This window comes from Pyxicephalus adspersus, chromosome 1 (assembly GCF_032062135.1).
Source record: "Pyxicephalus adspersus chromosome 1, UCB_Pads_2.0, whole genome shotgun sequence".
NCBI classification, from domain to species: Eukaryota; Metazoa; Chordata; class Amphibia; order Anura; family Pyxicephalidae; genus Pyxicephalus; species Pyxicephalus adspersus.
The window spans coordinates 123,294,639-123,321,240 of NC_092858.1; the positions used below are offsets into that span (position 1 = coordinate 123,294,639).

At 37.1% G+C, this 26,602-nt stretch overlaps 1 protein-coding gene across 1 annotated transcript in view; it reads left to right on the forward strand.

The window, feature by feature from the left end:
* Positions 1 to 26,602, forward strand: part of MAGI3 (membrane associated guanylate kinase, WW and PDZ domain containing 3) — a 195,664-nt gene extending 169,062 nt beyond the window's left edge. The window contains exons 14-22 of the mRNA XM_072413280.1: positions 5,312 to 5,504; positions 8,178 to 8,369; positions 10,731 to 10,916; positions 15,834 to 15,936; positions 16,925 to 17,042; positions 18,095 to 18,238; positions 23,964 to 24,102; positions 25,289 to 25,379; positions 26,469 to 26,602. Of these exons, the coding sequence (XP_072269381.1) occupies positions 5,312 to 5,504; positions 8,178 to 8,369; positions 10,731 to 10,916; positions 15,834 to 15,936; positions 16,925 to 17,042; positions 18,095 to 18,238; positions 23,964 to 24,102; positions 25,289 to 25,338 (1,125 nt within the window). The 3' untranslated portion in view covers positions 25,339 to 25,379; positions 26,469 to 26,602. The remainder of the gene's footprint in view (positions 1 to 5,311; positions 5,505 to 8,177; positions 8,370 to 10,730; positions 10,917 to 15,833; positions 15,937 to 16,924; positions 17,043 to 18,094; positions 18,239 to 23,963; positions 24,103 to 25,288; positions 25,380 to 26,468) is intronic.

Genomic DNA, 26,602 nt, shown 5'->3' on the forward strand with positions numbered 1-26,602 from the left:
ACACCAGATTAGCCATACCAATGCTTGTAGCAAAAAGTGTATTTAAAGCCATCTCTTAAAATTTCACTAAATATCCCCAGGGCTTTTATAATTCATATTTTATCTGTAAAGTTACAATTGAGATGTAACCAGGAAGTAAAAGAAAATCTCTACAAATTACAAATTATTTTCTTATTTGTAACCAGAATAGGTGATTTGTTTTCCCCTCACCACCTCTTTTAGTAACAGCTCTAATTTTTTGGATTACTCACTTTTTTCTTGATACTAGTGGTTCACAGAACAAGTAGAGAAAGTATATGTATAAAATCCTGGAATGAGAAAAATATTTTCCTATTCTATCTGAATTTTTGGTCATACATTAGTTCATCTAAAGGCTTCTGTAGAACAGTCTAAACTAGTGTTTTTCTGCCAGGGATACATGGAACCCCCCTAGGCTTCCTGCAGAGATTGCTCATTGAGCAATTCGTGCCCCTCAGGTCAGTTTACCTGGTAACAATGATCTTTTTGGCTATCTGTAAGGGTGACATTCTTCCCACTAGCCAGCAATGTAAGAGCCATTCTTCCCACTTACCACCACACTAGTCTACTGTGAGCTAATTATATAGTAATTAGAGCAGGAGGGATTCCCTAAAACCTGAGATTATTTTTAGGGTTTCCTAGGCTTACCTAGCATGCCTAACCCCCCCCATCCCACACAAGCAGTTCTGTATACATCACAACCAATTACAGTATTTGTTATGTGAAGATCAAAATCAGAGACATTTCCCTATCTAAATGTACTTCACATAATCATGCAAAAATAAACAACAGCTCATACCTTGGCAAAACCTCCAGATATAATACAAGCGTGTTGAAAAATAATACCGTCAATTTGAAAGTTTTAATGTGGTTCACAATGGCGAAACCTAAATAAAAGCAATGCAACTGATTTAGTGACAAGCTTTTTAGTGGACTTCTGTACATGACTTATCACTTGATAAATGCATTCCTTTATAATTAATGTTGTGCTTTACTGTATGTGAGGAAGAGCAAGGCATTTAAAACTATTTCTGGGAAATAGTGTAATCAAATAGAAGAGATAAATAATTAACAGGCGTTGTGTTCTGGCTGTAAGTGATTCCAGGTACCTGCAGAGTCTGCACACTGTGTTATGGATTGCTTTTCCACTGTGCATGTCTAATAATTTCATATAATTGAAAAAGACAGGAAACCACAGAAACAAAGCACACAGTTCATTCACTGTCATTACTGACTTGACAGAATGGCTTAAGAGTCATCGTGTCTCATCTTAGTGCAAAGGACATGGCCTGACTCAAATCTTCTGCTGAAAATATAAGAAGTCCTTTATTTAGAATATATAGACCTTTCTTATCTGACGTGATGTTGAGATCCAGCATGTACCATGTGTAATATTGCCACCTGTGGTTCTCTGCAGAGCAGCAAATGATCAGAAATTGTACCTTGGCCAACCAATACTCCAGATAAAATAAGTAGTACACATACAAACCTCTTTATGTGCCGTGTTCAGGAGGCAAAAGCTTTTAATTTTCACATTTCACATCCACTTTTCCTCCATTGATTATTGTGAATTCATTTCCATTTACAATGCTTTATTCAAGCCGAGTTTCAGGCAATTGTACATACACTGATCAAGAACATATAGAAAAGCTTTATAGTCGTGTGAGGAAGTAAGTGGTTTTATTTGAAGAACTGACAAGCATAAGATCCTCATTCAAACATTGCCTACAGATAAAGGTGATATAATTGCATAAAAACACATTGACAATATGCCTTTCCAATAACTTTATCACAACAATTATTAGATGTGATGCTGTATTGTAGAAAAGTACAGCCTTGTTCTTTGAAGCTTGACTTCCTGTATGGATTATTCATAATTGACAACTAGACCCTGACATTGACTTTATGGAATGTTAGAGCACTCATCTATGCATATTTCTTGCTGCAAAAAAGCTGTAAGACACTTGAGTTCCTTTGCATGAACTGCCTGTTTTAAACCCCTTCACAACTTTTCAAATCAGGGCTTTGACTAGGTCAGTCTATAACCAATCTTTTTAAACTATTAGTTGGTTGAGTGTGCTTCAGATCATTACTATGTTGGGAAAAAAAATCCACTTCAGATAAAACTTCAGCTTTTAGACAGATGGTCTAAAATTCTGATCACACTTTGAAGCACACTTTGATATAATGCAGAATTCATAGCTGACTTTATGAATTCAAGCTGTCCAGGCCCAAAAGAAGCAAAACAACCCTAAATCATAACTGCTTCCTAGCTGGTACAAGGCTCTCTTGCTGAAATGCTGTGTTTGTGTGTACTGTTACCGTGGCCAAACAACTCTACAACTGAGTCGTAAGTCCACAGGACACCATTTTAGAAGGCTTGCCTTTTCGAAAAAGTTTGCTCCCATGTTTTTTTTGTTTTTTTCACTGTATAATCTTTTTCCATGCACAGCTCTTATGGTTAAATATTGACAATCTCTTTTTTAATTTATATGTAAGCAGTTCATGTAGGTAATTCATACATAAAACTGACTGTGGCAAGAGTTACTTGTAGATCCCGTGGTGGGGTTTTAGAAAGCTGTTTAAGCATCGCAGAGTGCTGAAGTCAGGAGTTCACTCAGAGTGTGGGGGGCAGGCGTTAACCTAAAGAATGCGGGGGTCAGATCCAGATCCATACATTATGCATGTACAGATACATTTACAGTAACACGTGAACCAGTTATCATTTACCTTTCTGTTTTACTCTCATATCCCTGCATTGGCATCAATCACTCAATCTATTATTATCTATAATAATATTGGTGGTCCTGAGGTCCTCGGTACAGCCCTCTTCCCCATGACTTTCTAACTTTAGCAGGCTGCAAGAAGGTACCTGCTCACAGAAGTGGTGCAAGGCAAGGCTAAAACAGGCTAAGGAGAACCCTGCATATATACTGTTCTGGTCCACTCCCCTTGCATATATCATCCTTGCATCCTATGCAATACCTTGCATATTGGAGTACCCACAACCCACCTGTAATGAAAGTCAGATTTTATACTTTTGCATAAATCTTACACGTGATTGGTGTCATTCCTGTCCTTGTAAAAAGTTTTCACTGTATGGTCCACGTAAGGCCCACTTAAATGTTGTGTTATTGTACACAGAGCTGCATTGATTTGTGTCTTTTACATATGTTTGGAGTTCATATTTGAAAACCTTTGGTATTGGTTGGCTAAGAACAGCTATATTCCTGTGTCTTTGATGCTTGACTTGAATGAAAACCTCTGTTACGCAGTGTTCAAAAAATCCAACTTTCAGAGCAGGTTTGCTTCATGGAGTTGTGTTGTGAAAACTAGCAACTGCCAACAAAGGCAGCAAAACTGGAGCAAGAAAATGGGGGTGAAAAGTGAAGCAATTATCCACAGCAACTAATCATAATGCTTGTTTTGTGGTCTCTGTGCACAAAACATGAAACCAAATTGGTGACTCTAGGCAATTGCATGGCTTTTTTGTCCTGCTCCAGTTTTATCCCTGTGTGCAGTTGTAGCATTTTACTGCCATTTTTTTCCTGACTGCTATTCTCCATATGGATAACTGTAGGTTTAGATAATCTGTACCTTACCTTATTACTGCTTTCTACATCTACTGTTTTCTACGTGCTCCTTCTGCTAATGTTTGCCTTTAGACATGTAGTATCAGAATTTGCATATATAGTACAGGAACCAACTGCTAAGAAACACAGCAGCTAATTACTCCAAAATTAGACCACTTAATTTTCTTTTCACACTCTAATTTGTTAAATGTAACACAGCATTTTGTGTGAAAACTGTAAGACAAATACATTCTTAAAGAAAGAATATAGGTTAATTTCCCTGAGTACAGTCTTGGTCATTGTTGTAGGATTTAGCTAAAATAAAATTTTTTAAGTCAATTACACATCGCTTCTTTGTTGGCCCTTTATTTTCATGTTCTCATCTTAATTAAAAGAATGTAGATTTTTACCAGAACTACCTATAGTTCTGTATTACCTATCGGTATACCAGGCAGAACAGTTGGAGTAAAAATAAATAAATAAATAAATAGGAAACTTGACTGTTTTCAGCCACTTAAAGAGATGTTGGGTGTGAAGAAATTCTTTGCCCTTCCTGGGTAATATGTTAGTATATGAGCTGCCTCCTTTAAAAATATTACGAAAATAAGAATAAAGACAGACAAAATTCAACATCTTATTAACAATAACAAGTTTTCAATGATTTCATATATACAACAAATGAATATGGGTCTGTCCCATTATAGTCATGGGAGTTACGACCTTTCATCTATACAAATTAATTTCTATTTTTTAAGCAAGAGATATGGTTCAAACTGACGCGTTTCGCTGACTGGCTTCCTCAGGGATGTTCCGAGACCGTTAGTAGAATGTTTCCACCATGATGAGTCAGATTATTCATTTATTATTAATAAAGCATGACAAGCATGCTATACCCAGAATTGAAAAAAAAACTCAATTCGGCTTACTTTCTTCAATCGGCTGCATACCCTGCAAAACGCGTACATCACCTAGCCATGCTCTGCATGCACTCTAAACCTGACTCCTAGAAATTCCGGGTATGGTATGCTTGTCATGCTTTATTGAATAATCTGACTTTTCATGGCAAAAACCATCTACTAACGGTCTCAGCACATTTCTTGAGGAAGCCAGTCAGCGAAACATGTCGGGTTTGAACCGTATCTCTCGCTCAAATAATAGAAATTCATTTGTCTAGCTGAAGGATCAGAAATCCCATGACTATAATGTGACAGACCCATATTCGTTTATTGTATATGTGAAATTATTGAAATATTGTGATTGTTAATAATACATTGAATTTTGATTAGCCTGAAAACCCCCACGTAAAAGAGATGGATGTGTTTTCAAAGGGTGAGGAAAAGAAAGATGATTGTAGCTGAAAACTCCATCACGAAAAGTACTAAAAAACATGGTTTCCTCCATATCCATTAACATCACATAGGAAATTAAAATACATTTATTAAAACTAAATAAGTATACTTTAATAATTGGAGTTATTGTTAAAGTAGCCTGGAATTTATCTTTAAGAGAAACTTCATTTATTTAGTTTTATCTTTCAGATACTTTGGTTCATTCTTTTTCACCTGAAGCAGACACGTTTCTACACTTTTTTTTTCCACTTTCCTGTTCCAAGTCTGGATTTCAGGATTTATTTATTTCATTTATTTATTTATTTTTATAAATCTGTATATCTTTAATATTAGCACTTATGTATTTAATTAACATTTGGTCTCATCTTGCAGATTTATATTGGAGCCATTATTCCATTAGGATCAGCAGAAAAAGATGGACGACTCCGTGCTGCGGACGAGCTAATCTGTATTGATGGTGTAACTGTGAAAGGGAAGTCTCACAAGCAGGTCCTGGATTTAATGACAAATGCTGCTCGTAATGGTCACGTGCTGCTTACAGTGAGAAGACAGATCTTCTACTCTGGTAAGACACTTGTTATGAAGGTCAACTGGTATAAATGTGTGTTGTTAAGGCTATGGCTTTTTGGGTTAGGTTCTGTGTGATTTCTGTCTTACTTTAAGTTATTTACAGGTTTCAATATTTATATGATTTGTTCTTTCAAGTTTCACAGCAATTAACCCCATTCTATGTAGTTTATTGGGGAGAAGAATCCCCTACCCCCCCTTAGTCACTTGTTTAAGTTTAATTTGGTAGAATGTTCACAACGTGGGTCTACCATGTTTAAAGAGGGAAAATAGATTGTAAAGATTGCCCTTAAATTCAGCCCACGAACCCTCCCCTATGTGCAGGCCACCTGATCTGATCCAGCAATCTCCACTATGTGACCCTGCCAGGCACCTGAAAATGCCTTTACAAAAGGAGTGTCTCTATTGATTTCTACTGAGAGCTGCACTAATGCCTATAGTGTACCTGAGGAGTAGGGCTAAAGAAATAAATGGAGTTGCCATATGCATGAGCGGGCTACAGAGAACCAGATGATGATGTTCTCCAAAGCAAAGGGCTGCACAGTGAAGATCACTGGATCAAAGACAAAAGCAAGTATTGGACCGGATGTGTTGCATTTAGCAGGAGGGTGTTTTCATTAAAGTACGTAATTAAACTCAACCTTGATTTTTTTTATCTCTTAAAGTCTACAGCTTTCATAGAAAATATTATCCAGTGATCCTTTCCTAAATACTCTGCCATTCCTGAACTTCCTGTTTTAAGTTGACTGCGCTTTGCCCTGTCTCCCAATTCCTCTTCTGCACTGTCACACTGTCACATGCGCTTGCCTGAGCAATATCCTAAGGAGGAAAAAAGCTGAAAACGTTATTTTCTCATTTTTTCAAGTTATACGCTGCTTCAATATTTGTCTGGAAATTGACCTATTTCAGGTCATTTTCTTTTACTGGGGAAAAAAAAAAAAAAAAAAAAAAAAATTGATTCAAAAATATTTTTTTTATATTCAATACCAAATAATGTATTGAGCTATTGCATCTCCAGTTACAGGTGTGTGTTCAACAGTGACAAGAGCGAGTCCTATTTTTTTTTTTGTACGGTTTTATTGTTCCCTTTTATGGCTCACAACATTATTTTATCCAAAGCTGCCTTTTTCTTTCCTTTTCTGAGCTTTTCTCTGACCTTTTCTGAGTTGCTCGCTGCAGTAAGCTGTTTGGAGACTTTCGGTGATCTGTTCAATAAAAGGAATCGTGATGCATTGTTCTTTGCTAGTGTATGTTTTAGCGCCTCACAGATGAAATCAATGTTGCGAGTTTCCCAAACCTCATATTCTGAGCAGTATGTCTGCTGATGAGAAATGATTTTGCCCAGTGGGAGCTTTAAGGTGTTGTCTTTGCTACTTTTCAGAAGATGGAACATTTTAGAAAACATCAATGTAATTATCTCCCATAAACAAATGGGAAGCACTGCCAAAGAAATTGTCTTCTGTTTATTAAGAAACATACATCTCATGGTTAAGCAAAAATTCTTACAGCTTTCTGCCAGATTACATTCAGTAAGTAAGTTTGTGCTGAAAAATTGCCCCAATCTAAGTTTGTTTTGCTTTTATGTGTATGAATTACATAACACAAAATATTAACAAAACGGGTAGCCTTGGGATGGAAAGTTCAGACGGATTGCAATCTACTCCTGACCAATTCCAATCAACCAGTATTCCTACCGCCAATAAAGCATGGGTAGTTGGAACACATCAAAAAAATTTGGAATTCTTAAAAAAAAAAAAAAACAAACAGTGCTTTTCTTGGTATCTGAGTGTGCCTGGTCACTCTTTTATGTCTGTATATATCTTATAGCTACATAACTGTAGTGTGGGATCTTAGGCACTGCTGTCTCTAATTGCTGAGCTCAGGAGACTTGGTGATGTCGTGAGACTGTAAGACCCTGCTTCTACCAAGGTAGCCATCTCCACACAGGCACAATGGTATGGCATGGTAAGTCAGAATTAAAGAAAATATCTACTGCAGAAAGAAAACAGACTAATGATCTGTCATTTCCTCTATGCCTCCCCTTTTCAGCACAACTATAAGAAATCAGTTCAATATAATGTAAAGGGCATTAGATATTTTTTTGGAAAATTTGGGATCTACTACTACAATTATACATTATTAGTATTATGTCATATGGTTTCATTTTTTGTACTCAAGAATCAAAAAGTTGTAAAGCAACTTGAAGTATATCCAAAAACTTTCATATTTGCTATCATTAAGTTTGTGAGCAACATTCGACAACAACATTACAGACAGAATTTTATGCTGCTGTGGTAGCATCATCATTTATTATTGGTGAACTGTGACAGTGTAGGGTAAGAGGTAACCAGGGCAGTAATCTTCCCCATAAGAGAAGGACAATGGTAGTAATGCAACATAGAATATTCATCTGCTGTACTGCTGTACTATAGCTGTGTTTTTTTTTTTATTAGTGCAAGGTTTGTTGGTCCACACTGTATACCCCTAGTGGGTGTCAAAGGCTGCCCCCTAAAGTGGTAAATATGTCATTATTAATACTTTATATCTATAAAAAACTATGAAAAGGTAATGTTTTTGTATTTCATTTATTTATTTGAAGTTTTTTGATGTCTGTTAAGGGTTTTATTGCTCTTTCACATTTCAAAATTCAAATTGCTCTTGCAAATTTCAGACAAAGCACAAGAGGAAGAGGACCCACAGCATGCAGCCCCTGCGCTTAATGGCTCTCCAAGGCTCAATCGCATTGAAGTATCTGCACCTTCAAAGACACCCGCAGAGGCGTATGACGTTGTCTTACAGCGCAAAGAAAATGAAGGTTTTGGATTTGTCATCCTGACTTCAAAAAACAAGCCTCCTCCAGGAGGTAAGAGAATCTAGCATATGACTTTTGGACTTGTTCACTAAATAAGGGCAAAGAGCAATTTTGAGGTGTGTAAAGTACAGCATCAAAAGATAAATGAAGCTGTAACAATGTCACTTGAAAACCTGACCTGTTCTACCTCTGCATTATCAACCCTTACAGCATGCCACTGATGAACAAAAACAAATTGACTAAAGTATAGCTCCTCTTTTTTTATATATCCTTGCGGAACAAGCAGCTTTATAATTATAACTGCTTTCTCCGCTGTCTTCTTCCCCTGCACTTTGAAAGTGGTCATTATAGGTTCTGGCCAGTGTAAATACTGCTTTGTTTAGATTTCGCTTGTATGTAGTTTGCACCCTACTGTGTAGAAAACATGAATGCTAACCAGGAGTAAAAACAGGTAGCTATTTGGTCTGCATACCTGTTTGGTTCAGTGTCTTTAGTTTGAGTAGCAATATGTGATGTTTGCTGTATCCCACTGCATTATTGAAATAACTGAATAAACAAACCAGTTGCTGAACCCCTGCATTTTAGATCTGTATCACACATTTTCCAGACATCTATTTGTGGAAATCAGATTTCAGGTTTGTAGGAATCCCTGAATCCCTCCATATAATCACTCCAGGTCTGCAGTCATGTTGGCTTTGGCACAGTAGAGTGTAGAGTGTTGACAAGGTAATTACAGTGACCTATGTCTAAGATTACAGCTTTCAAAACACTCTGGGAAAAAAATGCAGGAAAAACAGTTTGTTTACAGTTGCTTCTTACTTTGAATGTGTAAAAAGTAAATGTTTTCAAATTACCAATATCCTTCTAAAGCCCTGACTTCAGAATTATTTATAACCACTACCTGTTGGGGACTAAGATTTGTGGAGGCTGCTGCATGAAAATGTTAAGTAGATGAGGTGTAGTTGATTTCCTCTGGGCCCAAAATTCCGAATCTGAACCATAGCCCTGTCACATTTGCAGTTAATTATAGTTATGTTGTACATAAATGACACATCATATAGTTATGCATTGCAATACTGAGCTTTGTACAAAAGAGCATTGTGTGCTGCCTCTTCTCTTGGTGAGTTTTTTAGCACAATGTTGAAAAAACTATATAAACATTATTAGCATAGAGGTTGTTTTTCTGCTCCAAATCCACCTGGCTGGCAAAAAATTCCAGCACTGTTATGCATTATCCTTCATGGTAGTTCATATTTAATGTGTTCAAACAGATGTTGCGTGCATTAACAATACCTCACTGTGCTGAGGGAAACGTACGGGCATAAGAGAACACGAGTCAATTAGTTCACAATCCAGAAATCTGCCTGAATAATAATGTCGCGTAAAGGTGCAGCACTATTAGCGTGGCCTATTTTAACAAGAGGATCTGTTATGTTGATTGCCCAGTCATGTAGAAAAATGGCTTTTCGTTCTATATATATAACAATGTGGGTTTTACGTTCGAAAGTGCTAAATGTAAATAAAACCTCTTATCAGCAACTATTAAAATTAACATCTTTATCAATTAGGGCAGAGAGAAAGCAATGTCAGCGTGTTTTTTTTAAAAATGGTGGGAAATATTTTGTTCTGGTGTAAAGTACTTACTTTTAATTGCCTGGTAGATTTTTATAAGTTGCACTGCTCTGTGAGCTATTGCAGGTTGAAGATTTTGCAATTTTATTGAGCCCCACACTTTTTTTTTATACTATAGTTCTATTCCTTTTCTTAAATGTTGAAGTGAAATTGTGTAGATATTAGCATTCAGTTTTCAGCTATGGTCGAGTTATGATGATTTGTGAGATAATAAGTAGACAGCGCTGCATATAGAGTTCAGGTAACCCTATTGGGAGAGGAGTGTAGACAAAGGTGTAATAAAAAAGCACAAAGCAGTAATGTGTGTGAAAGGAGCTTTAGTTTCTATTTGATGGAGGGGCTTATTTTCCAGTGTTATTTACTATAATATGGCTTCTTACATAATGCAAATTATTTAGAACTTTCAATGCACTGTACAGGTCAGAACTGTGTGATATACCTGTATTTTTGTGACCAAAAAATAAAAATCCAGTGGATAATAGGACTGTAATTGACTATAATACATTCTTTTTTTATTTTACCAGCACTAGATCAAGAACTGTGTTCAATGGAAACTCAAAAAATCATATCGACCAGGGCTGTCCAAATCCAGTCCTCAAGGGCCAGGATCCACAAACATTTTATTATTTCTCTAGCACATCGCAGTAAATTTAGTAACATAGGGTTTTCAGATAGTCAGAAAATTACGCTCTATTTTATTTAAATTTCTGGTCTGTATGTGACCATTGAGGGCTGGAGTTGGACAAAGAAAGTTGATCCCCCTTTTTTTTCTTTTTGCAGTTATTCCTCACAAGATTGGACGTGTAATAGAAGGTAGTCCTGCTGACCGATGCAGAAAACTAAAAGTTGGAGACAGGATCTCAGCTGTTAATGGCCAATCAATTGTGGAGCTGTCACATGATAACATTGTACAGCTTATAAAGGATGCTGGGAACACTGTCACCCTGACAGTGATTGCAGAGGAAGGTAAGACTCTGATGTCTAATAAGACGGTGTTGAAGTAAGTTTTTCTTTTTATTGAATGAATATAGGCTAAATTAAGAGAGATGTTTTGTGGGTGTGTAAATTTGAATGAATTATGACACTTCAGTTAGCAACTGACACTTTTAAATAATAATTTATTTTTATTTATTTTTTTACCCTTTTCTCTCTTCCCCTTTCTTAAACTTTTCTTTTTCACCTCCACTTTTTTCTCCTTTTTTCCCTTGTCCTCCTTCTTTCTTCCCTTTCCTTTTTCTCCCTCTCCATTTTCTTTTGCTTTTTTCTCTCCCTTTCTCTTTTCTCCTTCTCTCCGTTTTCTTCCCTCATTTCTTTTCCCACTTCTTCCCTTCTGATCATTTTTTTTTCTTCTCCCCCTTTCCTTTTCCTTCTCTCTGTTTACTCCCCTTTCTTTCCTTTTTTTTACACCTTTCTTCTCTTTTATTTTTTTTTTTTTTTTTAGTTTATTTTTTCTCCAAACATACAGTACATTCTACATCTGTTGTGATCTTTGTTATAAGAGCATCCATGAAAGTATTGTGTTTTGATTATATTGTTTTTTGTTTTTTTTTATTTGAATTATAGCTAACTTTTGATAGATTTAGGATGGCCTTGACTTTTCTTCAATTCATCACATGGTGCCTCAGTTTTTATACATTGCATATTGTTGCAAGGACAAATGGTTTTTAGTCTGAGGAGGGGCATGCATATAAAAGAAAAGTACTGGAAATGAGTATAGGCAGTCTGAAATCCAACTGGATCATGCGTTACATGATGTAAATATAACGTGTTGAAAAAATGTTCAAGACCTGGTATGGTCCCACCAGCTCTAGAGCACCATGGCATTTTTTTAGTCTTGCCTGCTCCTGGGACAAGTCAAAGCAGGTGGTCTCCATGCTAAAAAAAAAATGTCAATAAATTATCTAAGATCTAACTCAGGGGTCAGCAAACTTTTATGACCATTAGGCCATTTATGGGGTGGGCGGGGGTACATTAGGCCGGACTCTGAGTCCCGTCTTAATGGCTCCGCCCACCACCAGGGAGCGCCCGTATGCATTGAGGAGGGGAGGGATTTACCTTCAGGTAGCTCCGGTTGTTCCTAACGCCCCCTGGCAGATCTGGCTCTGAGGCCTGGGTTGCCGGCCGGCATTAGGCCGGATCGGCCAGGGGGCCTTAGGCCGGAACGAACTACCGACTAGGCCGTATCTGGCCTAAAGGCTGGAGTTTGCAGACCCCTGATCTAGCTCTTCCAAAAACTTTCTCTAGTGTCCTCTAATTTTAAACTGTATAAGAAAGGTCAATGTACTTTTTTTTTCTAAAAGCCATTACCAATGTCTTAATTGACTGTCTACTGGCTAAAAACTGGTGCAGCTTTTAATACAGCCTCAATTATCATGCTATTGAAAAGCCTACATGCTAACATAATAAAATTCTCTTTTTTGGGTTCCATCAGGGTTTTGTGAAGGGACTTTTGGTACAAGGCAGTGCTCAGTGTGGCCAAAGGTTAGCTTTGAAACATTTTTATTCTGAATAACAGAGCTCCTTCCGTGGTAATCTAATGGTATCCACCTAGCCTTGGTACAATACCACAGCTGAACAGTGCTTGCCATTTTCCTTGGCAAATAAGAACATGCACATTATTAAGCTATTTGTAGAATAATAAATGCACAAGGAGAAGGAGAGTTTCAAAGACTGTCCTGGATATTGGGCAGTGCTTAGCCTGAACTATTCCTTTAACTTTTATGCTATTTAACTTTTATTTACAGTTTTTCATTAAGAGTTACCACTTTAACTTTAGTTTTTAGCTGCCTTTAGGCTTTGTACAATTAAGCAGTGTATAATCCGGTTACAAATAAAAAAAATTCCTGGCCTGAGCAGAGTTGTAAAGTAGGTCATCAGCAGCTTTTGTTTCTGGACAGTGTAGAATATGTATCTACAATAGGGTAAAATCCAGTTCTTAGCTTGTTTTTTTTTAACTCTGTCAATCACACACCTCTTTTTCTTAGAGGTATTCTCAGGTCAGAGAAATAAAACCTACATTTGTTAGAGCCTACTCCTTCAATTTATTCAAGACAGTGACTCTGCAGTTTAATTAGAAGCGTTATAATTCCTTTGCCAGATAGATGGCTTTGCCCGTTTCCAAATAATAAGTACCTTAATCCAGAAAGCAGATGGATTAGCATAAGGGTACATTCTCATTTCAGTGCAAATATTAGACTTTCAGTCATCTGTTTTATGCAGGAAAATATGAAAGGCTCAGTTTACCTGTTCCTAAATATTTAATGAAATTGACAAACTTTCTTTTATATTTATAAAAAGTGAATGTTTTCATTATAATCTCTGGTTTTTAAGAGTAGTATATTGTTTCAATGATTGAAGTCACTCTTTGATATTTAAAAAAAAGTGACTGCTAGCAGAGATCCCTTCAGTCAATTATAGACGAAACGGCAGTTGATGGGTTTAAACTGGAAATCAAAATGCTTTTTTTTCTTAGCAGCCTTTCTTATTTTTTTTGATGAATTGATACTGTTGTTTTATTTAGAAAAACTAATACATCTGTAGTCCCAAGCATAGCTGTGGTGGTGAGAATTGATCTATAGATGTTAGATAATGGTTACATTGCTTACAACTGGCTTCAAGACATTTGTTGAATGTCTTTGTGATATATGTGGTTACGTGCTGTGAACAATCTGATGCAGAGCTGATTGATTTTGGAACTGTTTAAGCAATCCTCTACTGTGTGTGCAGAAACCATCCAGGGTTCAAGTTTATGTTTATGTGTATGTTGGTACAGCTGGAATTTATCAATCCTCACTATGTCATAATTAACCAGCATTACTATTTTGTGTGTTCTGTGCTATAAGGTTTCAGGCAGGACACTGAAATGGGTCATGGGTTTTCGAGTATGGTAAGGTATATATGCACTTCCTGAACAGCTGACAACTAGGAATATAGTAATTGTTTGTCCTTCTTCTTGGCTAAACAAGAATTTAACCTATGCTGTGTTGGGGACAGACCTTACTGCATGAGTAAATTTACAGCAGCCTAGAGGTTATAAGTCTGATTTGCTAAGTTTGGAAAGTTTTATGGTTATTCATATTATTGCACAGAAGTCACACCAGTAATGGGAGCTGCACAGGTAAACATAGTTAGCCTAATAAACATATGCATAGATATTTGCATGTTGCCAATTACTCCTTTATAAACAGTCTCTTGGTTTGCTGGACTGTTAAGGAGATTTGCATGAAAGAGCCACTTTTTAAATTTAAAATGTATTCCATTTTTTTCCTAGTACTCTAATATGACCTCTTTCATTTTGCACACATAGATACTTATGATTTTATAAGCCAAGTCAGAGGAGCTTATATCATATTGGCATGCTGAACAGTCTGCTATTGGCTTTGAGCCCATCCAGCTACAGTTCCAAATGAGGGGCTTAGCAGAGTCTTTACTGAATGGGAGAGCAACATCAGACTGCGGCTAAATGTTTCATTGGTTTCCTAGCTTCTTGGCTGCATATCTGAGCCCCCTCAATTCCTCAGTTGTTATCTCTGCACACAGCTGGTCTACAGCCGGAACAGCACAAAGATGTGAGGAAGGAGGCCAAGACTTGGTATGGTTGTTAGGTGGATCTGTACTGCAGAGTTCTGATGATTAACCCTCTTCTACCCACTTTAAAATATGTTTTTAAGTGATCAGATATCTACATTACCAGACTTAGGTCTGTGGTGGGGATTGATTGGATTTCTAAAGCAACCCATTGCTTTTGAGTTAAATTATTTTTTTTAAAGACATGAGGTACTATAATGTAAAAGTAAAAACCATTATTATTAAAATCTATGCCTTCCTTGATTGGTATATAGTTTTTTTCGATATTGCATACAAGACCTGGCTTGCTTTAGATCAGCTTGAGAGATATAAAGAAACTAATTGATGTCATGTGCACTCTTGAAGCTTAGATTTAACCAAAACTTTTTCTTCTGTTAAATTTGAGTGAGAACAGTTAGAGCCCATGTTGGGTGCTTAACTGGTGTGTGTCTCACCAACAGGGAAATTTCTCATTCATTCACTAGTCATTTACCGTAGTACTCAACACACAATTGTAGTACTGGGTAGTGCACTTCTTTTAGCCAAAGAGATGCATTGCCAGCCCATTCCATATTATTGGGCTATCCTAACCCACTGCATCTTGAAACATGTGCAACAACCTACCGCAGTGGACTTGAAAGGTCTAAAGAGGTCCTAATAGCTCCATCTACCCAAAAGTGATATTTTAGCAATAATCTAAGTTTGCTACGCTGTCAGTCCCTGGCCGTATATATCTTTTATACTCCAACAGTGAGTTTGCCCTGCTATATTTAAGATTGTTTTCCTGACGACCTGGGAGTTTTGGGTGTTCCTGCCCCCATTGAGTAGGCTAGCATGTCATGTTGCATTCTCTCTATTTCTCTCTCTCTATCTATCTCTCTATCTATCTCTGTCTCTTTAAGCCATACTTTACAATATGCATATTCATTTTAAAGCATATTCAGTACATCAGGCTGGCCCAATTATATCATAGAACCTACTCCATTTCATTTTAATGCTGCCAGCATTTTAAAGCTATTAGCAGTAAATAATTGACAGTTCAGGGGGCTTTTATTATTCATTTTGGACACGGGAAAGCTTAATATTTATCTGAATTGCCCAAAGAGCTGTATAGAGGGCTTCTGTTACTACACAGCTGTCTGCAAAGTGCTCTACCCAGAGTGAGATTGGCAATACACTGAAAATGAATCCAAGCTTTGGCAGGCTCAGCAGAAGATGTTACAGTAAATGTAAATGAATGTGTTCAAGTGTTCTAACTTTCTTCAAAATTTCAGTGCAAATTAATATACCAGCCCCGATATTGTCTCCTTTTGTTAGAACACAGAGGTCCTCCATCTGGCTCAAATTCTGCAAGACAGAGCCCTGCACCTCAGCATCGAGCCATGGGACAAGCACAACCAAATTATGGAACTTTAGACAGGTAAGGAAAGGCTATGCTGATGCACTATTGCTATACTATACTGGGACCTCTTACTCTATTAAAAGAATGCTGCAGGCAAAAGACAAACTTCAACATTTTTTAAAACAAAACAAGTCTGTTTGAATGCAGTGGTTAGAAAAAAAAGCTAATGATCCACACCATTCAGGTTACTATATTTCCTAGGCCAGGGATTTCTATTTCTGTTTGGACCATGATACTCTCAGAGTAAAGCACACTTCCACTTATATTCTACTGTGTCACTAAGTGAAGCAGCCAAGAAAGGGGTGGTGTTGCTCCTTTGAAGGTCACTACAGTATCTTCTGGAGTTCACATAATCATAATCTGATAATTCTACAAGTTTCATATTTTTTTCCTAATTAAGTTCCTGCTTTATAATAGAAACAAACAGCTACATAAAAAATTGAAAGGACAGAAAGTTGGCTACATGTTGAACTGTTGAATGCACTTGGCCTGGTTACAGTGTAATGTCCCTGCTTTCTCACTTCACAAAGCTGAAATTGTGACAGAAAGCAAGTCTGTAGCTCAGACAGAGATACTGACATGTCCTTTTACCTGACTGTCATTTAGGTGAATAGTAAATGCAGTTCTCTGTCTAATTCATTTCCTTTGTGGTTCAGAAAAGGTGATGTATACACAGTTTATATTTATATTAAGAGATGAATGCTTTAAACATGTGGACTGTTGTAGCCTCCTGTGTATAAGGAAAAGCAGTGTTAAACCACTATAAACCCCATCTGCTTTTAACAAGCAACCCTCCCAAAAAAAAGGCTGTTTTTTAGTAAAAGCTCCACTTAAAAGATCAAAGGGCCTCTTTTAGTTAGAACTGAAATCTTTTTGCACACTGTTAATAATATTTTATTGGCCTATTAAGTAATTCTACTTGTGCTTTTTGTTAGGGGTTATAACATTGTATTGTATGGATGTAGAGTATAATGGTGTGAATTTTAGAATGTATTTTTTTTTTCAGAAACACTCTGGATGCAGACAGCAGTAAAGCAGACCCATCTGCCACGTACAGGTTCTTATGGACTGATCACAAACCCGATGCTGTACATACCTTGCCTGCAGGAGGCAGACACACACAAGTGGGTATAGTTGAATAGAAACTGTAGCACCAACGTTTACATACCTAGGAATCATTTGCCACCGTAATATTTTTTTTTTCTTCTAGTTTTTTTATCATCCTTTAATCCTTGGTTCAAGTGCAAGCATTTGTCAGCAATTAAATTATATTTTTTCTGCAAAAAGTAATATCAGTGGAAAATATGCAGGCTGTACATTAATATTTTACTTTGTGCTGTCTGTCACACTCTAATGTAGAGTGAGCACTGTAGGGCTTTTCTGGGATATCAAGAGCTATCAGCCTCCAAAAGCACTCATCCTGTCTTCTTTTATCCCTAAGACATGGGAACGTTTATATGTGTGCACCATATCTGATAGTCGGTCAAATCACAAGGTGCAGTGCCATGGTTTTCTACTGGTTAGAGCTTGGGTGTAGAGGTTCTGTAGTCTATTGTTCTTGGTGAGGTATCTGTATGTATTCAGTATCACGAGTGTTTAACAAATGCCAAGGGAACTTTAATGTAGATGACTGGAAAATTATGAATAAAGACACAGTAACAATGTTTACCTCTACCTGTAAATATTGAGGCTGAACATTCTGTTCCAGTTATTATCTGGTAGACTTCCACATTTGTCAGTAAACTTTATTGACCTTCAGATCAAATCTAAAAACCTGTCAGACCAATTGAATCAATGTACTGTACAAATTGATTTGACGTTTTTTAAGCTTTATAATAGGGAGTATTTTGCAACAAAGACATTTTAACTAAAGGCAGTTTAACCATTTTTGTTTTCTAAATGTTTTTTAATAATGAGAAGAATCCATTTTTTCCATGGATGACAACATCCTAACCACATGCAGATAATTATGCTAAGACCTCAACTATGTAAACCCACATTTCAATTCCCTGCTGTTCAGTCCACCACTGTGCTGCCCATATGTGGGGAAAATAGTTCTACTGTAAATCCCTTCTAATATTACAGTGATTGCTTGCTCAGTAGAACATTTTTGTTATAAGTGGGGATTCAACGTTTCCCTGAAATATGTATGAAATGTGTATGTGTATATTTTCAGCATGTGGGTTGTTATCCTGTGGAGCTGGAGCGAGGACCTAGAGGCTTTGGGTTCAGCCTTCGTGGAGGAAAAGAGTATAACATGGGACTGTTTATCCTCCGCCTTGCAGAAGATGGGCCAGCCATCAAGGATGGACGTATTCATGTATGTATTTAACCGTTAAACGTAAAGATTATGTTATCAGTTACCAAAGTAAGAAAACATTAGGTAATTTCCTTGTGTTCCAAGTCCTGGGTACATATTAGCATGGGTAATGTAGTAACTGCTTTGACAGCTCTGTCAATACCTGTCATTTCAATAGTATAACATATGCCTAGATCAGTGATGGGTAGCTGCAGAACTATTAGCAGTAAATCTTTATCAGCGGTATATCCCTCACAGCAGCATTTCATCTTGTAGTTCTTGGTAATGTTTCTCTTAAGGATTTGCAAGTGACAGCCAAAAAGGATTAAACATGAATAAAATGAAACCATAATAAAATAATAATAGGTACCATGTGCAATCTATGTATCCACTAAATGGAAGATTTCTGAACTAAACCTAAAATTCATTTGAAAGTCTTACACCCTGGTGGGAGTCGGGGTATAAGACTGCCATAACACCACCAGCCAATGAAACGCTCACAAGTGTCTGAGTGTTCTCATTGGCTGGTTGTATTAGGGTGGTCCTATTTCACTGCCGCAAGCAGTAAGCCAGTTGTCAATGAAAATGTTGGGGAAATTTGCATTGACAACTGGCTTGCTGCAGTGGCAGTGAAAACATTTACACAGCAGCCACTAATCCGTTCACCACTAATCTAATAAGAATGTGAAAAAGAACTCAGATTAAAGGTGCCGATGTAGGCAACAGAAATCTTCAGTAATTACTGCCGAGGGCATACATGTAGCATAAGGGAACAAAGATACCTTTAACACATTCTACAGTAACACTACCTTTAGAAAGGTCAGTTTATCTAATGAGAGCATGACAGGTGTGGAAAGTATCTTTTCAAAGCATCAAAATATGATTTTTGTGTTATTCAGATATTTTTTTGTGTTGTCATGGTTACCTATACTTGCAGCACAAGATGTTATGCACAAGGGTATCCTTTATCCTTGTGCACATTAACTTTGGTTTATGAGTGCAGTAAATCGTGACCTGTGTGGTTCTGATATATCTTAACACAGTTGACCATAGCCCCTGTAAATCCTACGTTTACAGTGGAAGCAATACGGATATATTACATTTGGAAAAGGTGTAAGCAGTTGGCTTGCAAAGGAAATTGCATGCATTTTATTGCTGTTTGTATTAGGATTTTAAACTATTTATGATCTTAGAACATTGCCTAGCAGATTTAGCTTTGCAGTAGTTTTTGTTTTTATATTACCAGTGCTAACTGCAAAATTATCAACCCACATTTTTATATGAAATATGCAATTAGATTTAATATGATTCAGTTTGAGTTTTAGATTTAAATGTCCAAAACAGAAAGAACAGCTCCATATAGCAAGCCATGTAAGGTAAAGCTAAAGCACCCTCTCCTTAATTCTGTTTAAGTTTTATGATCTTCAATGCTTGATCCGTGCTGTGCAACCTTTCTCACTTATTCGTTTTACTATTCTTCGTCAGTTTTCTACTATTCTTCAGTCATGGCTGACTGCCATTTACCTTGAACATGGACTATATTGGCCAAAGTAAATTTAAATTATTCCTAGTTATCTGACACCAGGGAATATACTTTTTTTTTTCTCCCAAAGATTAACAGCAAACATTACGTCAACACAGCATGTACATCTGTTACATAAAGACACACCTAGGTCTGCACAATTCTTTACATGATACAAGATGGCATTTGGAGGCTCACAAAACAGTGCATTTATGCTACCTTTATATGAACTGTATTGATGGTAAATTTTTTGCATATAAACATATTTACATGTGGAAAGGTACAGATTATATAGCATTGTATTTTATTGTTGTATTTTATTGCTTTTATAGAATTGGTACTTTCGGTAACTTTACAGGTCAGCAAGAATTCATTAAGGACCTAATTGAGTAAAACAGTATAAGGTTTCAAAAAAAAAAAAAAATTTATTTGCCTAGACCAGGGGTCAGCAACCTTTACTATCAAAAGAGCCATTTTGCCTCCTCTTCCACTAAAGAAAAATAGTCTGGAGCCGCAAAACATAACACAGTTTATAAACTTTTAAAAGTTGTAATATTTTTTTAATTTTACCTGTTACCTGTCACTGAACTATGCCCCTAGAAGCCTCCAGCTTCTAACGTATCATCCTGTTACATTAGAAGCTGGAGGCTTCTAACGTAACAGGGTAGATTTTTTTGATAAGCAGAGTTTTTATGAATTTTTGAGAGGTGTTAGCCACAGGTGTCCCGTACTTGCACCTCAAATTTTTTTCACCTGTACCCCCGTTTCCAGATAAATTGGGGTTTAGGTGCTAGAAGCCTCCAACAATGTGTAACAGGGTACGGGTTTTTTGACGGGTGGAGTTTTTAGGAGGTGTTAGCCACAGGTGTCCCCCACTTGAACCTCTAATTTTGTTCACCTGTACCCCCTTCCTGTTCCAGAGAAATTGGGGTTCAGGTGCCTCCAGCAATGTGTAACGGTAGATTTTTTTGATGGGCAGAGTTCTTTATGTTCTGATGATAGCCTAACAATTAAATTTTAGGGAGTGTTAGTCACAGGTGTCCCCCACTTGCACCTACATTTTTGGTTTTGTACATCTCCCCATTCCAGAGGAATTGGGGTTCAAAGGAGGGGGATGTCATTGTACACACCCATTTGTACACCCCCCGTGGTAGATTTATTTCACTGGTAGATTTTTTTCATTAGAACACCGGATAGGGAATCCCCCTCCTCCGCAGTGTCTTGGGAGGAAGGGGATCCCCCATCAGAGATCTCCCCGCGGCAGCCGAAGGGAGCCACAACAAGGAGGCTGAAGAGCCGCAGGTTGCAGACCCCTGGCCTAGACTGATGATAATGTCATCTGTCTGCTGCAGTCAGGTGAAAGCATTTCCTTGGTCCCCTCCCCAGGCTGCAACATTGTAACTTTGTATCCAGTTATGAGATACAAGGCTGCAAAAGTAGGCTGATATCTGTTGGACTTTTTTTTTAACAAGGCCAAAAACTGAACAGCCCCTCTGTTACGTTCATTTTAAACTTAAAAATTTAAGCTATATGCCAGATGATTGTCACCATGACCTAAAAGATTGTTGCCGGAGACGGTCAATAGTACTCCTTTCAGTCTAAAATCCAACATGTGCACTTCGATCCCCCATTGTCGTTTATCAATCCACCCTGACATATTGATGAATGACAGAGTGGAAATGATTTCTGTACTTGGAGAACACATTGTGGTGCCGCTCACTCATTCTTCCCCCTCCCCTTTCCCTACAACAAAACAGTACTGTGTGTACATTGCTTTTTCATTCTCCGGTCACTGGGAACTAATAAAAGATGGTTTTCAACTACAGAAATCTGACTTCTGTACTAGGCTTTAAGCCCATTAGTAAATACTGACCCTGGAAAGTACCTGAAAAAGATGGTGCCACTGGTAGAAAAGCACAAATCCTATGTTTTGCCTATAGGTTACATAGCTTCCAATTTTTGGTCCACCTTAAAGAGTTTTCCTGCCAAAACTCCATGCTCCCTTCATAGCAGTCTTTCTACAGCTTGAGGAGTATCACATTTCCTGGTGTCTTCTCTGTAACAGAAAATAATCAGAAAATGTAATGGCCATATCACATGGACTTGAGCATTCAGTTGTAAGATCCAAGACATAAAAAATGCCATTGGCCAATTCATTGGTAACTGAATCCTAAATGTATGTGACTAGCCCCTTACCATAACACCATGCTTTGCCATGGCTGTTTCCCCTAATGTTTATTTATATATATTACAAATCTCAGTCATTGATTTTGCACAAAGATATTGCTTGCCAGTCACATTGCCTACTACTGCGAGCTGAGTCACTGCCTTTCTACTCACACTTCAGTAAACAAACGCCAACCAAACCTACAGCTTTTTTTTATTGACGCTTCAGGCTTTAACTGTCAGTATGAGCAATAGGAGAAAAATGAGAGGAATGGATGCTGGGAAATCTCATAGGTCAGCAATCTGCAGGCAGAAATCTTTGGTAACAGATGTGTTCGGTTTGTAGAGTATGGCTTCTTGTATACAGTCAGGTTTTAGGACTCTTTCTAAGACAGAATCACTAAAGCGACCATCGCCATCATTGTGCAGCTTTCAAGGCCAAAACAGCAATTATGACTAAGCAGAGCTGAAAGGCTGTAGTTTTAGATTCAGCCAGTGAAACAAATGTGTTTATGTGTAATGGAAGTGCACTCAGCCATTGTTTCTTCACCTCAATACAATTTGGAGTTTAGAAATACCAGTGGTTTTAATAGTAGTATCTGAGATTTTATTTACTTGCTCTGAAGAGCACGGGGCTTACACGCTACACTATTGGTTGGTGTTACTCGCTTTGTCTTGTCATATTGACCAAAATAATATCCCCTATTACATTCAAGGTATCTCATGTATAAAAGCTAATGGTAAGGAAAAATGCATGTGCTGTCCATTTTATAAACTGTGTAGTGGCTATAGGCAAGAAAGTTACATTTCTTCTATTACTGTTGAAATGTTTATAAAACTGTAAATTTATTCTCTGGCTATGTTGTGTGTAACACATTTAAAGGAACAGTGTACCCTGCAGTAGTATTTTTGACATGACCTTAATGGGCTTTGTCATCCCCTGGATTCTTCTTTCCATAGTTCTCAACTATTGACCTGTATACTTTGGTGGATCCATTTGTGTTCCGTTTTCTGTGATAAAAAATTGAAGAAGAAAATATTTAAAAGGAAGAGGCCTAGGACTCGAAGATCGTTGATTTTATTCAAACCTGTAGTGTACACTACAACTTTTACTTTAGTTTTGGGTGGATTGCTATGATTGCTATGAACTAGATGAGAGTTGCCCTCTAAAAGGTCATTGGCATCAAAAAAACTAATTTTGTGCATTTGCTTTTAATTAAAATGTGACCTGATTCAAAGGGCATGATCAAGAAACACAAAAATGATTACATACTCCTTGTTGCCAGACTATTTCAGTAACCATTTTTTACAATTATTTGTATGTGCATTTAAATTTCCTGCTGCTTGGATACATCTTGGATGTATTGTTGGCAACCCTCAGAACTCTGTAGTGGCACCGTGTAGTGCTCTACTTTGTCCCTTCCCTGGCAGCTTCTTAAAGGGGTATGTTCGAAGGTAAATGGAGAGACAGAGAGGTTGGGCAATTGGGGTTTGTAATAAGGTATCTCCAGAAGAGAAGAGGGCTTTGATGGAATTGCCTCCTTATCTTAAATAATTCAAATCTTAGAGCATTGCTGGTGAGCAAAGGGGAGAGGATACAAAAGCTGCATTACCAATGGTAATATGGTTTATTCTATTATATTCTTACTGGAGCAAAGAGGTCAATATTTTGGGGAAAGGGGGAAAAATCCCTTTTAAACAAAGTTTTGGTGTACAAAGTGTTACTACAAATGTTTTACTTTGAGAAAATAAAATTGTACAGCAAATTTTAAAGTAAAACTTTTGTAGTAACACTGTCCACACCTAAAAAGTCCTATCCTTAAGGTAAAATTATTTTTGATCTTGCTAAATATATTCTTAATACACCCTACTGAATGATCATTTACAATTATTTGCAAACCCTGATAGATGTAATGTGGGACTTAAAGATATAGTCTTAAGCAAAGGTTGTTCCCGAGGCTGTAACTTTTACAAGACTATAGTCTGCTTTTAGTTTTTGAATAGCTTACCATATTATGTTCTCTCTGACCTCTGTTTGACTGATGTTGTATTTTTCAGGTTGGGGATCAGATAGTGGAAATCAATGGAGAGCCCACACAAGGCATTACTCACACACGAGCCATTGAGCTGATCCAGGCTGGTGGGACAAAAGTACTCCTGTTACTTAGGCCAGGAACAGGACTTATTCCAGACTACGGTGAGTATCAGTCATATTGTTAAAATGCAACATTTGTTGATTTTCCTTCTAGGGAGATTCCTGCAGTGGTGACACCCATTGTGTAGGCTGAGCCATTTCTAAAGATATGGATGATGCAGATATGTAGGAATTTGTGACTGTGCTTTAGCATGAAAACAAAAAACTTAGGTTAAAGGAGACGTCAGCTGACAAAAAGGCTGTTTTCATTGAATATAGGTGACCTTTTAACAACATATTTGGATGTTAAGTTTGCTGGTGATCCCTCTAGTTTTTTACTTAGTAAAACACCAGCCAAAAACTTGCTTTCAACAGCATGGGAAAGAACCCATGTGAATTGAAAATCTCCCCACTGAACTGGAAACTCTACCACTGACAATCTTTATTGAAACTGTGTGGTCAGTATTTGCAGGAGAGAAGTGTGTAGGGCAAGAGAACAGTTAGTATGTACAGAAGAGGATTGCATAAGGTAAGATATACATACAGGAGAAACCTGTGGAAGAAGATATGACAGGAGCGGTCACAATTTGTGTTCTAGGGACATGTCAGCAATACAAAAATGTGGAACAAGTCATAATAAAAGTTGTTCTTGATGGCCAGATCCTTCAGGAGTAAAAGGAGCAAGTTAGAATTTCTCTTTCTAACACAGTGTTACTCAGCTTTGGACAACATATATGCTCATGTAATAGTCTTCTGCTCCCACGATGCAGTAGATTTCTCGACTTATTTTTTCACATGAGTTTAACAATTTTGTGTGAATTACAAGTGGTACAACCCAGTTTTTCAGAGCATTAGATTCTTGTTTGCTGTTAACATATTTTCCACATATTTTTTTAACCAAACACTGAGATTTAATTATAGTTCACTTATTTTTTTCTGGCTTTAAACACTTATTATGTAAAAGTTTGTTTTACTTATTTTTATATACCAAGAGAATTAAGGCACATTATGTTATTTGTAATTATGCTAACATTCTATGTATATTGTCTCTTGTTTGGCTATTTTTGGCAGCTTCTTAGTATCAGTACAGCAGAGATGATTTTGTGCGAGTTTCTTGGCAGATTTTGCCCATACAGTGATCTAACCAGTGCGCAAGCATTCCTGCCACACAATGCTAAGTGTGAACTGTTGCTAGCTATGCTTTGGTGATGTTGGAATTCTGTTCCAGGCTTGTTTTCCTTCTCCTCAGGTTTGACTCCTTCCAGCCTCTGCTCCTACGTGAAATCTGATCAGCAATAAGGCTTTCTCGTGCTTTTCTTGGTCTTTCCCTTAAAGATTTGGTAAATGTGCATGTCTCTTAATTCAGCTTTTTCACATATTCCTCTGTCCTCGCTGTGTTTTGTCTGCTCTATCTGCTTGTGTTCATTATTATTCATGTGCACGCTCACCCTAACCAATCACATTTAAATGGCGGTACAGGGGCTGCTAGCCTTTAAACATATACCAGGTTGTAAATTGCTTTTTGTTTTTTTTAAGATGTGGCATATACCTTTTGCCTTATAAGTCTTTAGAATATGGGTTATCTTCATTCCAAATACTTTTCAAAATGTATGAAGTCTGTAAACTGTGGTTATGTGCATGCATACACCCAACTGCATGAATGTGTGTAATTATAAATAATAGATTGTCTTTCTGGCAAGCTACATTGTAGTGATACTGAAATTACACACTGGTTTGTACAGACTTTACTGGTTACAGAATAAAAAACACTTTAAATTTACTCACCTAAATCAAACAGTTAACCAGCCTACACAAAATCACATTACTAATCCTTGCACGCATATACGTACTGAAGAAAAAAATCATTCAAGTGGTTATCTAAGATAAATTAGAATTGCGTCCCAGCAGCCAGTGACAGCTAACCTCTCTGCCCCCTTAGGACAGAGTTGTTAACCATGCTTAAATTCATAGATCTATAAAATTGGCAAACATAATATAGTCTGACGTCTTAGCTTCTTGTCTGTAACAGCAGTGCAAACATAAGCGTGCCACTCTGTTATTGCATGTTGGGTAGAATCTGGGGTTTATCCTGGAATGCTCTTTTTTGTTCCATGCAATTCTTCCTTGTATCATTAATTCTATTTTCATTTGTCCATTGTGTGAATACTTTGCGTAGAATACACTGCTTATGTAAAAAAAAAAGATGTAGGAATGCAGTTCACTGCTCACATTTTTAAATATCACATTGTACTACCTCATATGTGGTTTGAAGTTATACAAATGCATGTTGCACTGATTTATGTTGTATCACAGGTTTATCTGTAATCCTCCTGCATGAGATATCTGTTGTTGAAGAGTAAAAATATTATAAATTATTTAATTTCCGTACAGTGCACAATAACATTAATTTGTGTGTTCTGTTCATTTAGATAATCTGGACAGTTCTCATCCACCATCTGCAAATATAATATATGATGACGATTCAGCTTTTTTATCAACTTCATATGTAGATCCAAATCCTGGAGTTTTTCATTCAACAGCATCTGATAATGAAATTTTGGAT